General features: G+C 39.3%; 1 protein-coding gene across 2 annotated transcripts in view; it reads left to right on the top strand.

Moving 5' to 3' along the window:
• The window catches only part of LOC134541601 (copper chaperone for superoxide dismutase), a 60,461-nt gene extending 43,917 nt beyond the window's left edge, over window positions 1-16,544 (top strand). For both annotated transcript variants that reach the window (XM_063385152.1, XM_063385153.1), the window contains one exon: window positions 15,909-16,544. In XM_063385152.1, coding sequence (XP_063241222.1) covers window positions 15,909-16,047 — 139 coding nt within the window. In that variant the 3' untranslated portion in view covers window positions 16,048-16,544. The remainder of the gene's footprint in view (window positions 1-15,908) is intronic.
• Window positions 16,545-16,560: the final 16 nt, after the last annotated feature.

Genomic DNA, 16,560 nt, shown 5'->3' with positions numbered 1-16,560 from the left:
GTTTTTAATAAATAGTTTAATCAAAATATCTCTGCAGTAGCACAAAGTCCCCTGAACAGCACGTTTATTGTAAGTGTGCCGTGACTGCCGCTGGACCAGTTGCAGCGCCGGCAAATGACACATCAACTGTACTGCGAAGACGAGAGGAGGGGATGATCTAAAAATAAACCAGCCAGAGATGGAGCAAGAGTGCTTGAGGCCATGCTGCAGTGTTGACGGTTCTCCCTTCCTCTTGATTTGTAAATGTCCCATTAACTGGCACATACACAATTAAAATGTCTTAAACAGGTATTCATGATGCAACTGTGCCCAATCATTATGGTTTTTTAAATATGATTTCCCACGCTTCCAACTGAACATACTGCAGCCATCGCTGGTGTTTATAAGATTTTATATTCCTCCAGTCTAGCGGTAACGTGCGAGCTAGTTTAGATAGACGGAACTGACAAAAAGTAGCTTGCTGCCTCTTCTCTGTCCATGGCAAAAGGATGGCTAAAAAATTAAATACTATGGTATAAAAAACAGCAGTCTTATTCTTTGTCTTTTTAGTAAGTGTGGTAATTGGAGGGGTCGTAAATGGGTGGGGGTGCCCCTCCGCCTCACACCCTCCAATTGTAAATGGAAAAAGAAGAGCAGAAGGTCAACGCCAATGTCTTATTTCTTACGTGTCAATAAGCTGAGAAAAGGAACACGTCACTTGTATCCACGCAACTCTTGTTAGGACAGATTTATGGTGCTACCCATCCACAGATGACCCTTATGGTAAAAATAAGTAGAGCACCCCTCAACCGGAATCATTGGGGGGAGGTCTATTCCGGTTATGGGAAAATTCCGGGTAAGGGGAGTTGCGGTAGGGCCGGCCTCCGGGCCGGTTGAATGACCTTCATTCTAGCAAGCTGGCAAGCGGTGTTTCTTATCTCTGTGGGTGGGTGTTATGTATCTATGTGTTTAGTGCATGTATCTATGCACTTCCGGAATTAAAGCAGTTGGCAATATGGCCTCCCAAGAGACTTGTCGTTACTGTTTTCCAGTTCATAATCCACTATAATCCAGATCATAACATGGCGCTGCGGACTGTTTCTGGTATGTGTACGATGCGGAATATCTCCGTCGCATTCTGGTAACTGGACTGTAATAGATATTGACGAATAGTTTGGTTTTGTGATGTGTTAAGTGTTACCCTAAAACGCACGCGTAATGGAGGGACTGAAACCACCGGGACCTTTCACCTTTGATGGAGATCTGGCTAACAATTGGAAGCGCTGGAAGCAAAAATTTTTAATATATATGAAAGCCACAGGTGGTGACGGTAAAGACGACGGTATTAAAATAGCTACATTGCTGCACGTGCTTGGTGAAGAAGGGCAGGATTTATTCTTCACCATGGATATATCTGAAGAAAACAGTAAAAAATATGATTCTGTTCTGGCATGCTTAGAATCATATTTTCTGCCTAAGACTAATCAAAGTGTCGAAAGACATAAATTCAACAATCGAGTACAAGAAGAAGGGGAGACTATCGACGCCTTTGTCACAGCACTAAGACGTCTAAGCACCAATTGTGGTTATGATGGACTAAGAGATGACCTCATCAAAGACAGAATAGTGTGTGGAGTTCGAGATTCCCGTCTCAAAGATCGCTTGTTACGGGAGCCGATACTAACGCTGGCAAAGGCAACACAAATTTGCAAAGCTGCTGAACAGACACAAGAATTAATGGAGACAATCGATAGAAAGGAGGTAGTACATACAGTGTATCGTAGCAATCAAAAAAGTATGAAGTCGTCAGAAAGAAGTACAGAAGATGAAGACATCTGTGAGAAGAGAACTTCAAATTACAGGACAAGAGGAAAACCCATGGGACGAGCAGCATACCCTTCTCACTCTAATAACAGCTTTAAGGGTCCACGAGATGGAAGGGCCACGCATCAGCAGTACAACAAGCCATCAACAAGTAAGCTACATCCGGAACATGGCACACACAATGAAGGCTTTTCAAGGTATGGTCAATCTTTTGATAAGATGTGTCACAAATGTGGACATAAACATTCTTACCAACAGTGCCCTGCGATCAATGCTGCATGTTATAATTGCAATAAAAGGGGTCATTATTCGAGAATGTGTAGATTGAAATCTGTCAATGAAGTGTTAAATAAGGAAAGTAATGTAGGTAGTGAAAAGCCTGTTGAATTGTTGTTAGGTTGTGTTACATCTAAAATGCTTATGCCTGTTGATGGTATAGCAACAAACCTAACGGATGAATGGTTTTATAGTTTATATATAACTGACTCTGATGTAAATATTAATTTCAAAGTTGATACAGGGGCACAAGTTAATGTACTTCCTGAAAGTGTTTTCTTAAAATTGAAGTTAACTAATACTGCATTGTTAAAGTCCCAGGTGGCACTCAGAACCTATTCGGGGTCAGAAATACAACTCTTAGGAAAGTGTTTTCTTGACTGTAGGACTAACTTAGGGACCTCGCACAAATTAGAATTTCAGGTGACAAAAGTTGATCACTCTACACCTATAATAGGGTTACCTGGCATTCAGCAACTTGGAATACTTAAGAGAGTAGACACGGTGGATGCGAGACAGGAACCGCAAATGCACAAAATGTTGTCTCAATATAAGGCTGTTTTTGAAGGCTTAGGCAACATTAGGGTGGAACCACATCAGTTTGTGCTAAAACCAGATAGTGCACCACCGACAGTTTCTTTTCAAAGAATACCCTTTTCTCTACATGACCAGCTGCAAGAAGAGCTGGATCGAATGATAAAACTAGGGGTAATAATCAAGGTGGATGAACCAACTGAATGGTTGAACCCTATTGTTGTCGTAAAGAAGCCTTCTGGGGAATTGAGAGTTTGTTTAGACCCTCAACCATTAAACAATGCAATCTTAAGAGAACACTGTAGATTACCAACACTAGAGGAGGTCACTCTCAAAATGCAAGGATCACAGTACTTTAGCACTTTAGACGCCAATAAAGGTTTTTGGCAGATACAGCTTACTGAGGAAAGCTCAAAGCTGACTACCTTTCACTCACCATCACAGGGACGGCTTAGGTTCACACGCCTACCCTATGGACTGTCTTGTGCGTCAGAAATTTTCTTCAAAGTTTTTAGCACATTGTTTCAGGACATTGATGGGGTACAAGTTTATATTGATGACATCATTGTTTTTGGTAAGGACCAACATGAACATGATCAGAGGTTGGAAAGGGTCCTTCAAAGGGCATTAAAAAAAAATGTAACATTTAACTGGGATAAATGTAGGTTTCGCCTAAGCGAGGTCAAATACATAGGACATATCTTCGGCAAAGAAGGAATAAAAGTTGACCCGAGTAAAGTTCAAGCCATAACTGACTTTTTGGAACCCAAGGGAGTGAGTGAGTTGCAAAGGTTTCTCGGGATGATAACTTACCTTGGAAAATTTGTTCCCAATCTGTCTGAACACACTGCCTTATTAAGGGAATTGTGCAAACAAGGGGCTATCTGGCAGTGGTCAGAACGACATCAAAATGCTTTTGAAAAAGTGAAAATTTTGTTAGCCACTACACCTGTATTACAGTTTTATAACCCTCATGAGCCTATAACCATTTCAGTTGATGCATCCCAAAAGGGTTTGGGAGCAGTTCTGTTACAGTCTAAGGGTCCAGTGGCATATGCATCAAAATCATTGACACAGACCCAGCAGAACTATGCACAGATTGAAAAAGAACTGCTAGCGGTAGTTTACGGCTGTGAGCGTTTTCACCAATACATTTTTGGGCGTACTGTTCTTGTTGAGACAGATCATAAGCCATTGGAGGCAATATTTAAAAAACCCTTGGATAGGTGCCCATTACGATTACAGCGCATGAGAATCAAGTTACAAAATTATGACATTACCCTGAAATATGTTCCAGGTAAAGAATTAGCAATAGCTGATGCCTTGTCTAGAGCTAGTGGCCCAGATACAAACTTTGAACTGCATGAACAAGAGATTGCAGCTCAACAAGGCTTGGTTGTACACCACATACAAGCATCTAACAAAACTTTGGGAAACCTTCAGTCTGAAACACTTAAGGATGAAACACTGATCCAACTCAAAGCAGTCATCTTAAAGGGTTGGCCTAATACAAGTAAAAAACTGCCGTCCTGCGTAAAAGAATATTATTCATTTAAGGAAGATTTGACTATACAGGATGACCTAATATACAAAGGAACCCAAATCGTAATTCCCACATCCATGAGAGGGGCTTTGTTAGATAAAATTCATTACACTCACTTAGGGATTCAAAAATGTAAGCTACGGGCTCGTGAATGTGTTTTTTGGCCTGGCATGTCAAGAGACATAGAAAACAGAGTAGGCAATTGTACTACATGCAGGGCAGCACAGCATGCTAATACTAAAGAACCCCAAATTGATAAAGAAATTCCAGGCAGACCCTGGCAGATAGTAGCTATTGACATATTTCACTTCCAGGGCAAAGATTATCTCTTGCTAGTTGATACATACTCGAAATACCCTGAATTTAGCCACCTTCCAAACCTCTCATCAACTCAAGTAATTGCACACTGTAAAGCTGTAATGGCTAGACACGGTATTCCGGAAATTCTCTACAGTGACAATGGTCCTCAATTTTCCTCTAGAGAGTTCAAGGATTTTTCCATGCGTTGGGATTTTAAACATAAAACCTCGAGCCCTATGTACCCGCAGTCCAACGGACTAGCAGAACGCCATATACAAACTATCAAACACATGTTAAAAAAGTCTGTTGCTGATCGCAAGGACATCATGCTAGCTCTTTTGGAGTATCGTAATACACCAATTGACACCACAATGCCTTCACCGGCCCAGCTGTTATTTAGCAGACGCCTAAGAGGCTTGCTACCCTCTACAGCTGACAGATTTATTCCTCAAATACAGCCTAACATAGTGCAGGATTTGTATGCTAGACAACAAAAACAAAAACACTATTACGACTACCACTCGAGGGTGCTGAAACCTCTTAAGGAAGGGAGTCTAGTAAAAGTTAGGAACAGGAATTCATGGCAAAGTGGACAGATTGTGAAACTCTTGGACAGACCACGGTCGTATCGCGTAAGGGTTGACACTGGTCATGAGGTAGAAAGGAATCGAAAAGATATAATCAGGGATAGCATAAATCAGCCTCTGGTCATTGCAGGTGACATAGAAGAACCTAGTGGAGACACTCAAACAGTTTATAAATATGAATCAAAAACCCCACCTGTGCATGAACAACTCTCATGTGAATTAGTAAAGGATGGTGATGATAATTCACAAGAAAGGTTTAGAGGATTTGAAGAAAGACATAGGCTAGGCAATAATGTACATGATACACAAAGGAATTTTGTTCAAAATGGGGAGAGAGTAGTTAAGTCAAGTTCAGGGCGAACTGTGAAGTTACCAAATTATTTAAAAGACTATGTGTGTAAAATATAAAGAATTTGTTACCATTTTGTAAACCTTGTGTGTTAATAACTGTATTGTTTTAAATGTGTGGATTAATTATTAGCATCCTGAAGGTGCTCTGAACTGCGGTTTGATATAAAAATTTTGATAAAGCCATTTGTTACCATTTTGTAAACCATGTGTGTTAATAACTGTATTGTTTTAAATGTGTGGATTAATTATCAGCATCCTGAAAGGTGCACTAAACTGCACTTTGATATAAAGACATGTCTGTTCTAACTTTATATTTTGAGAGAGGAGATGTTATGTATCTATGTGTTTAGTGCATGTATCTATGCACTTCCGGAATTAAAGCAGTTGGCAATATGGCCTCCCAAGAGACTTGTCGTTACTGTTTTCCAGTTCATAATCCACTATAATCCAGATCATAACAGGTGGGTGCGTGCGTGAGCGAAGAGGACTGATGAAGAGGATTCGGGGGAGGTAGTAGGACTACAGCTGCGGTGTTGTGTTACTTCTGTGTTGACGTGCTAGTGATTCACACTTCCTGGAGAGTGTATAGTCACTGCCACGCACAGTTTACATTTCACATACACAAGAATAACACTTCAAGTTCAAGCATCTCGTTTAAAAACACAGAGATAGAGAAATACAGGTAAATGTAGACTGTTTAACCATATATTAACGTATAAATATGTACATAATACTGTACTATTACATGGTAATAGCACAGACATCTTCGTGTTTATTAAGATATCTGCTATGAATGTTTAGTAAATATTTCGCCTTATTACAACCATAAACTTTTCATCTGTGGAACTTTAATAATATTAATATTTTTTTTTCTTTCATCTGCATTGTTGTAATTTTCGTTAATTTTTTTACCGTTTATTTTTTATTCTGACCATCTGTTTAATTTGTAAATTCAATTAATTTTATTCTAGTTCCTTACCGTATTGTTGTAACCAAAGGCCATGAAAGGATGTTATGAACCATATATATTGTGTATACACGTATCTCAGCCACACAGGAACAGGAAGTAATTTAAAAAAGTGTGATTTTTGGCGTTACTACGTGTAGGCTAAGGCCTGACGCCTGAACAATTAAAATTATTAAAAATATGAGTTTAGGGTATCGTCGGTTGTGTACATTAATGAAATTGTTACAACTAAATATCTTAACGAACTGTAAGTAATATTTACTTGGATTTAAAGCAGTTATGCCAAGTATAAGCCAATTTAAGAATTGCTTAGCTAGGGACGCCATAATTAAGCAGTGTCGCCATTGTTCAAGGCTTAAGCGGCCAGTATAAATTTGCTTACATGCTTATAAATACGTGAGATTTCTAGCCAAACAAACTATATTGTTGCAAAAGTTGATAAAACTGAACTTCAATTAGATTGTGTATATAACATAATATAAAGAGAAGTAATTCTACTTAGACACCCAGAAGTCCTACTTTTAAGATAATCGTACTCCCGCTGAACTAAAGCCGTGTAATTCTATTTAAAATAGAATTTAATTTGATATTAAACTCTCTAATTTTTAACTCACTTTGAAATCATTTGATTTATGAACGATATAAATTTTGAAACAACTACTGGACTTAATTAAATCACTTTTGAACTTTTGGGTGTGATCTGTGCCAACATACATCCTAAGACATTTGAACTGCAAATAATCTCCAGGAAAGATTTGTCACAATATAAATTAAGAATTTTTAAGTAAATTCATATTTTATTGTTGAGTATTAAAATTGTTATAACTCCACCAACCTTAAATTCTTATACACACTTGGAAAGGATGAATATATACATTTCTTATAATATTTTCAAACTTACAAAAGATTCCTAATTATATCGTTGAATAATATTGTTAATTTTCATATGTATCAAGAGTCAGGTTCAGGTTATGTATGTCAGTGTATGTTTGTTATTGAAAGTGTTGCTGTGTTATGTTTACTATCTATGGTTCAAACTATTAAACTTCAGATTTTTCACCACTCTTTAAATAATCAATTTCCTATCCACATAATATACAAATTTCTTACTCCATAATTAAAATACTATATATTTCCATAGTAAACTACAGATTGGATTCGTCAGTTGTTACCGTCTACTATTGTTTATTTGTTAGAGCATTGTTTCTAAGGTTTTTATGCAATGTTATATTATTAAGTTTACGAAGGTATCAACAACACAGTACCTACACTTTTTTCCTCCACCCTGTACTGCCTTCTCTCCCTACTTCAACAATAAATTAAAGAAAGAGAGAGATAGAATTATTAGTGTAACAAAGGGAGGTGCAGAACAGAGGAAGTGGCGCCGCAACGTGTGGGGCTCGAAGAGAATCCCTAAGTAGACTACCTCTCCAAGGTGAAAACACAAGATGTCTGTTAATAAGACCTATGAATTGAGGAGTCGGTCAGAGCTCAGCAACAACCTGGAAGATCTCTCAGAACACGACAGTATACAGGAAGGATATGAGCCTGTATATCAACTGGTAATGGAGGTACAGCCTGAACCCAGCACACCAGAAAGAAATGAATGTCACAGAGAGAGTGGGACAGCTACAGCCACACCTACAGCTGCAGCTGAAGATGAGCAAGCAGCGAACATGACTCACACCACCACACCGACCGAGAACCTGCAGTCAACTGAGTGGTCTAGCATTATGTTGTTATTACAGAACGTGGCAACTATAACAAACCGGTTGGACGACAACGTGGCAGCTATCACCACCCGTTTGGACGCCAACGCTCTGGACAACGCACAGAACATGGCAGCTATCACCAACCGTTTGGATAACAACGCACAGAACGTGACGCAGCTTACTGAGAAGATTGACGGAGTCAGAGGTCAGCTGGACGCAAACCTTTGCGAGTTGAAGAGTGAACTCAACACCAGAATAGAGGTTCTAGATCATCAGCTGCAAACAGGCCTCAGTGACCTGGAGGGACGTTTGGATGCCAGATTACAGGAACAATGTCAGTCGGTGGGACAGCTGGCCAACCAGGTACTGACACAACAAGAAAGAGTTGAGAACTTGGAGTCACACACTACCTCCATGATTCGATCAATGGAACTGGTAAGAATAGAGGGGCGAGACCAGTCACAGCTACTCCAGCAGAGACTCGCACATATAGAGGAGACAGCAGTCACTCTGCAGTCACGAATGGAAACAGTAGAGTCAGGGGCAAGATCAGCCGCTGAACAAGCTGCTCAAGCATGCACCAGCTCACTACAAGAACAGAGGCAACTGAGAGGGGAGGAATTACATAATCGGATGACAACTGCCAACTCCTCCAGGACAGAGCTACCCAACCTACAGCCTACCGTGACTGCCAGTTACCCTTCACCACCAGCCCCAGTGGTTACCTCAAACGCCACACCACCTCATCAGACCCCATCTTGCAGTACTTCACATCTTGATCAGGTGGCTCTGATACATCACCCAGCCAAACATTGGGCTGAGGCTATGCCTACGTTCTCTGGCAAATCCTTAGAAAATCCAGTTAGGTTCCTCAACAAATTTGAGGAATATGCCCGAACCTTTGTACTAAGTGACAATGATAAACTGAAGTGTTTGAACGTAGCCCTTAAAAGTACTGCTTTTTTCTGGTGGGAGTTGCAAAGCCTGCACATCAAATCCTACGAACAATTCAAAGAAAAATTTAGATCCCAGTTTTGGAATCTAAAGGTACAAGGGAATTTGAGGGCCCAGCTACACTCCGACAGATTCGACAGTAGGAAAGGGAGCAGTCTGGAGGCGCACCTTTCATCAATGTATGAGCGCACCAGATATTTAGACATTACCATGTCAGACGATGAATTCATCGCAACCATGCTGACACAACTCCCTATCGCCTACCAAATACAAATGTCGGGACATACCTACAAAGATGTTACTGAGTTTAGGGACCATGTTCTGGCTGTAGACAAACTACAGAGATTACAGCGAGGTCAAGGTGCTAGAGAGGAATCTGAAAGAACACCTCACCAACCACCCAGTAAGAATGTGCCAGTGCACAATTACTGGCAGAACAGGACCAAACAGGACCAGCAGGCAAACGTGCACACCTTGACGTGGGAGAGTACAGTCAAGAGTGATGAGGACCACGACCAAGGGCATCTCGCTAAGAAACAAAAGGGCAAGTATACCCATAAGAATAGGCATAACAAGCCCTACAACAAGACTATCTGGTGGTCGAACAAACATGCCTGTAGTGATGGTGAGGATGGCCACCACGGCCAGCGCTTGGGTAAAACATCTGTTGAACGGCCCCCCAGGAAGGTCACGTACCCCCATCGTTATGCAGATTCAGATGGTGAGGCTGACTACCGTCACCAGAGTCAACGCCAATTTTACGCTGACTATACTAGGGGTAAACATGACTTCCGCCAGCCACATCTCAAGAACCCCGCCAGCCCAGACAGAAGCGGCAGACCACCGAGTCATCACAGCTCGTCTGGCGGCATACAAACTCATTTTGCATATCCACCACCCTCATTCTCATCACAAGAACAGTTCCAGCCACAACAAGGCTATTTTCAACGTAACACACCGGTGAATCCTGCTGCTGCAGAATTTCAGGCAACAGTACCCAGGGTTGCCAAGGGACCCAACAATTGGACAGGGCCTAACCCAGCAGGTTCAGCTGCCCAGCAGTGCAGCCAGAACAACCAGGATAGAGCGTTAAACTAGAACGGGTCAGGTTTGCATCGCCCCGAACTCATACCCGCTATCCAGAGCCTACATGTCACCCCTTATGAAGCTCTGTATCTGGATAAATCGGTGGCGATCGACCCGCTCTATATGCCCAAATTTGACAAAGAAACCGATTACGAAGAACTACCCACAGGCAGTGAGGTAGAACAGCTGATCAACAGTCGCCTACAGTCTGAGGCACAAGCAAGGCAAAGAAGGAAGAAGGCTTCGAAAGTCAAGCAATTTAACATAGGAGAGCTCGTATTATGCAGGAGTGCAAGTGTGAGCAAGAAATGGGACAAAGTCACCAAGAAGTTGTTCTTGCTGTTCAAGGGACCCTATGTGGTCACAGACAGGATACATAACAACTGCTATGAGTTGGCAGACCCTGCCACCAACCACAGCATAGGCAGGTATAACCTAACCCAGCTAAGGGCCTACCACAAGCCTATGGTCCCACAGTAACAAGTGTTATTTGCTTGTGTCAGCTACTACAATAGTGTTTAATGGTTTTTTTTTCTTGGGGAATTAAGTAACAATATAAGTGCACATGTTACCTACACTGCGCAGTCCTATGTAATCAAGGAATTGCACATCAAGCACTGTAAGTGTGTGAAGCTAAATGTTTTGTGTCCAAGTCAGGACCTGTGCTAGCCAAGGTTGTACGGTATGCTGTATTTGTTAGTGTAAGGAAATGCACTAGTCTGGTTGCCTGATGAGCTTAAAACCAGTGTGTTGTCTCGTGACGGTCTAAGACTAAGGCTCTGCCGCACTGGGATTTGTTGTACAGCACTAACCTAGGGTTATTATGGTACCGTAATGTATGGCTATGGCATAACCTAAATGGGTATGAAGCTTCGGTGACACATGTGAGCAGGACTAGATGTCTACTAACAGTGTAATCATGTTGTTTACCCTGAAGAAAAAAAAAAAAACCTACTGATCCACTATAGTGTGAGCTAACCAACCTAACAAGAGTGACTACTATGTGTTAATTTTTTCGCCGACCAGCTGTGTGACTCCTAAGCAGTACATGCACATTGCATACTACAAGCACAAGAACACTTGCAACTACTAAGCCATGCACACTCTAACTGCTAGTTACCTGCAGATATGATACTCCTTCTCGTAGCACTCTGAGCCTTAGCTTGTTGTTGGATCACCCACAAAGCTATCTTATTTAAAAAAAAAAAAAAAAAAAAAAAAAAAAAAATTATGGAAGCTTGATATGAAGAAATTTGTGTGATTTATTTTGCTCTATCAGAATGAAAGAAAAAAAAAACTGCACTGGAACTAATTTATTTTGGAATTTGATTTTATAAATTATGGGCACAAATTAATTTTATGAACTCCGAATATTATTTTGATGTGTAACACATAATTCGAAGCACTGTCATCTTGAGGATCACACTGTCACGCGAGTGACGTCACTGTTGTTCAGCAGCACATGATGATGTGATTGTCTTCTGAGTTGTTATCCACAGTAGCAAGGAACACTGGTGTTGCGAGAGAAAGTCCGCTCTTATGCTGCCCAGTTGTTGAAGGAAGTCACTGTAACAGAATTGTGACAAATGTATAAAAGTGCAAGAAATTTTTATATGTCAGGGTAAATAGGTGTAACACCTGACTGGAAGATCATGAACATTCTTGAAATGATATGAGACTCCGCATCAGCCAGTAGCTGACAGCCTACCTAACAAGACAACAGCATTCTGCAAGTAATCTACTGTGCAGCTGTGTCCAGAGTAAGATAGTGAGAGACTGTAAACCACCAGCTGAAAACCTCACCATACTCAAGAAAAAACACTGAAATTGTCCAAGACTGCATCTGAATTATTATTCATCTGTAGAACACTATGTAATAATTTTAGGCTTGGATAATAATAATATCTGTCAAGATATCATAAGAACTGATAAGGTTATGAAATATGTGTAACAAACTGTAAAATAATAATGACTGTTGCATCATAAGAAATGATGATATTCAATTATGTATAACTTTAATTATGTATATAATTTTTCAACTGGTTAATCTTGTGTGTAAATATTTTTCTTGTGTTATGTTATTTAATAATCTCTTAATATGTTGTAAGAAATTGTAATAATACTGATAATTGCATTAGTAGTCAACTAATTTACTCAGTAAATCACAGGTTAAATGCTGTGTTGAAACCATTGTAAATATGAATAATATTTTTTTTTGTGGAATAAAATTCCAATCATAATACTGTTATGTAGCAGTAAAATAGGCTGAATAGCAATTGTATGCTACATTATCATGATATCTAATGAGGATAATTAAAAAAAAAAAAAATGGTGTAAATCAACACTGATAATTATTGATATGGTAATTACAAGTTGTAAACAAAACCAGAAAACTAATATAAGGTTATACCACTGACAGACTAGTCAACCAATAAGTAAACTAGCAGTACAATTGTGTAAATATTGTGTTCCTATGATAATCCACAATTATAGCATTACTTTGATGTTGAATAATTAATAAGATTTTATCTTATTGTTGCAATGTATAGTATATTATTAATACGTCAATAATGACAACTAGAATTTATTTTCTTTAAACAATTTCCTATTTCTCGTAACGAATATAATTTTTTTTTGATTAAGTAATTAATTTTCGTAAAAGTGATTAAATCTTTCCTGGTTATTTACACCAATCCTACTGTGAGAGCGACTTCAAGCAGCAACCAGTCAGCACAGAACATTGTTATGTATACTGTTAAAGTGAGTTATGGAAACGCGATATACTAGATACACACCTGTCGTGTGCATAGTGCGGAAATAACCACGAGTGTAGAACACGGAAATATACTTAGCGGTGCGATGACGGAGCTGGCCTTGCTCCTACTAGACATTAGGTTGACGCCACGTATGCTGACACAGCGGCGTCAGCATGAGACCTCCGTCTATTCCCCGTTGATACCATCCCTGGTCAAGGGCTGGGACAGCCCGCGGGCCACCTGGAGAGCCGAGCCCGGCACTGTAGCGGACATCGTCAGGACCCGCCACTGTCAGCCACTAGTTCTCACGAGCGCAGGTCACCCGACACGGTACATCCTGTTGCCGTGATCAGTAGCCGACACCCCCCTGCGGTGTCGTGGAGGTATCGTTATCGCCTGCCCAGGTGTGTGGCAGCACACCACGACGCTGTGGTGAATCCGGGAGAACCACTGAGTGTTAGTATTGGTGCACCTGACACTACCTAGCCGAGCACTACACTCAACTGTAAGTAAACCTACCAGTGCTATGTTCCTGCTTGATGTTCTTCACCATCCCAACACCCTATCAACAGCACGACTACGAGACGACGGAGTTTTCGCGCCATTTCCGGAGCGCGAAGCAGCGAGGTGTCTACTGCGAGACGGCTGACACGAGACTGAACAGTCACGCCACGCCTCGGCCGCCGGTTGATCGCTGATTAGCGCGCCACCCAACCCCCACCTCCTTGCCAATTCTCAACCGTCGCTTCGAGTAACGGTCGCACCTGCTGTGTGTGAGAGAGACAGATGGGTTAATAATAAACCGGCGATCTTATGCTTTGTGCTCGCTTCGTTTTATGATTATCCCATGGGACAGCATCTGTACTATTACATGGTAATAGCACAGACATCTTCGTGTTTATTAAGATATCTGCTATGAATGTTTAGTAAATATTTCGCCTTATTACAACCATAAACTTTTCATCTGTGGAACTTTAATAATATTAATATTTTTTTTTCTTTCATCTGCATTGTTGTAATTTTCGTTAATTTTTTTACCGTTTATTTTTTATTCTGACCATCTGTTTAATTTGTAAATTCAATTAATTTTATTCTAGTTCCTTACCGTATTGTTGTAACCAAAGGCCATGAAAGGATGTTATGAACCATATATATTGTGTATACACGTATCTCAGCCACACAGGAACAGGAAGTAATTTAAAAAAGTGTGATTTTTGGCGTTACTACGTGTAGGCTAAGGCCTGACGCCTGAACAATTAAAATTATTAAAAATATGAGTTTAGGGTATCGTCGGTTGTGTACATTAATGAAATTGTTACAACTAAATATCTTAACGAACTGTAAGTAATATTTACTTGGATTTAAAGCAGTTATGCCAAGTATAAGCCAATTTAAGAATTGCTTAGCTAGGGACGCCATAATTAAGCAGTGTCGCCATTGTTCAAGGCTTAAGCGGCCAGTATAAATTTGCTTACATGCTTATAAATACGTGAGATTTCTAGCCAAACAAACTATATTGTTGCAAAAGTTGATAAAACTGAACTTCAATTAGATTGTGTATATAACATAATATAAAGAGAAGTAATTCTACTTAGACACCCAGAAGTCCTACTTTTAAGATAATCGTACTCCCGCTGAACTAAAGCCGTGTAATTCTATTTAAAATAGAATTTAATTTGATATTAAACTCTCTAATTTTTAACTCACTTTGAAATCATTTGATTTATGAACGATATAAATTTTGAAACAACTACTGGACTTAATTAAATCACTTTTGAACTTTTGGGTGTGATCTGTGCCAACATACATCCTAAGACATTTGAACTGCAAATAATCTCCAGGAAAGATTTGTCACAATATAAATTAAGAATTTTTAAGTAAATTCATATTTTATTGTTGAGTATTAAAATTGTTATAACTCCACCAACCTTAAATTCTTATACACACTTGGAAAGGATGAATATATACATTTCTTATAATATTTTCAAACTTACAAAAGATTCCTAATTATATCGTTGAATAATATTGTTAATTTTCATATGTATCAAGAGTCAGGTTCAGGTTATGTATGTCAGTGTATGTTTGTTATTGAAAGTGTTGCTGTGTTATGTTTACTATCTATGGTTCAAACTATTAAACTTCAGATTTTTCACCACTCTTTAAATAATCAATTTCCTATCCACATAATATACAAATTTCTTACTCCATAATTAAAATACTATATATTTCCATAGTAAACTACAGATTGGATTCGTCAGTTGTTACCGTCTACTATTGTTTATTTGTTAGAGCATTGTTTCTAAGGTTTTTATGCAATGTTATATTATTAAGTTTACGAAGGTATCAACAACACAGTACCTACACTTTTTTCCTCCACCCTGTACTGCCTTCTCTCCCTACTTCAACAATAAATTAAAGAAAGAGAGAGATAGAATTATTAGTGTAACAAAGGGAGGTGCAGAACAATACATATGTGTACACTAAATTATTGTCTACAAACTGAAAGCATCACACGTTGGAAGTAAATGTTACTGGCTATCACGTGTGTCAGCGTGTGTAGTGGAAGTCGGTGTACATTCTCGGGCCGGCCGGAATTTTCCATTGAATTGACATAGTGAAACAATAAAACTACTTATAGCATAAACATCTTTATAGTAATTCTCGTCCAACGCGAAAACCAGCGGTGTATTTACGCAATGCGCGGGAAAGACTGGCTATAATTAGCTCTCTGACAGACGTGCGCGCGCGCCTACAAGACATGTACAGTCAGGCAAAAGCAAAATAACCTCGTTCCAGTGCGGAAATGTTTTGAAGATGTTTTGTAATGTTTTAATTTTTTTTTGGAAAATTAGTTCTGGATATCGGGAGTTCCGTTTGTGGGAATTACGGTTGAGGGGTGCTCTACTGTATTAGATTTTTTTTGCCCAAAACCCTTCTGCAGGTAAATGCGGAATGACTGGGGAAGACATCATTTGTGCCTTGTCCTGCCAAAAATTTAAAAAGTCCTAAAGGAGTTCAAGTGTTGTGGATGTGTTCCAGGCTGGCTTGTGGCATCATTGCAAGGTCGGCTGGAGTGTTTGACAACCCAAAACAAATCTGTGCTTGTGACGGAGTTTCTCTGTGGGACGAGAGGGACAGACCTCTAACCGGCCCGGGAAGACGAATAAGCAACCACTGACATTGATATTGAAGGCAAACTGGTTTTGTGATATCAAGTCTTCTAAATATTTTGATTTATTTGGTGTATGTGAGATTCATAATATATATATTTTAAATACAACATTTACTATGCAGTAATGCAAGAAAATTACCAAATGTTTTCAAAGAAGCAGATAGTGGTGACCCAGACTATATGTTTGTAAATATTTTTGATAAAAACAATCTATGAAAGTTAATTTTCACCACTTATTTTTATAAAAGGGTTCTTTAAAAATCTTAATATGTTTTGTAGTTAATTATTATAATCACATTTACAATTTTCTGTTACTTTGATAGATTTTTTTAAGGCTGAAAGGAATGTTCCTGATTGTTTTGTGGTTTATATGTATGCTATTGCAGGTATATTCATGCAGTGCAACTGTCGAGAATACTTAGTTAAGTATTTTCAGAGTTTATAGTACAGATAGTGTGAATTGCATTAAAAATGTCCTGAAATAGAACTGGCATTCATTAAAATCACTTTAATTTTTTT

This window comes from Bacillus rossius, assembly GCF_032445375.1.
Source record: "Bacillus rossius redtenbacheri isolate Brsri chromosome 4 unlocalized genomic scaffold, Brsri_v3 Brsri_v3_scf4_1, whole genome shotgun sequence".
NCBI classification, from domain to species: domain Eukaryota; kingdom Metazoa; phylum Arthropoda; class Insecta; order Phasmatodea; family Bacillidae; genus Bacillus; species Bacillus rossius.
This window is presented reverse-complemented; position numbering and strand designations above follow the sequence as displayed.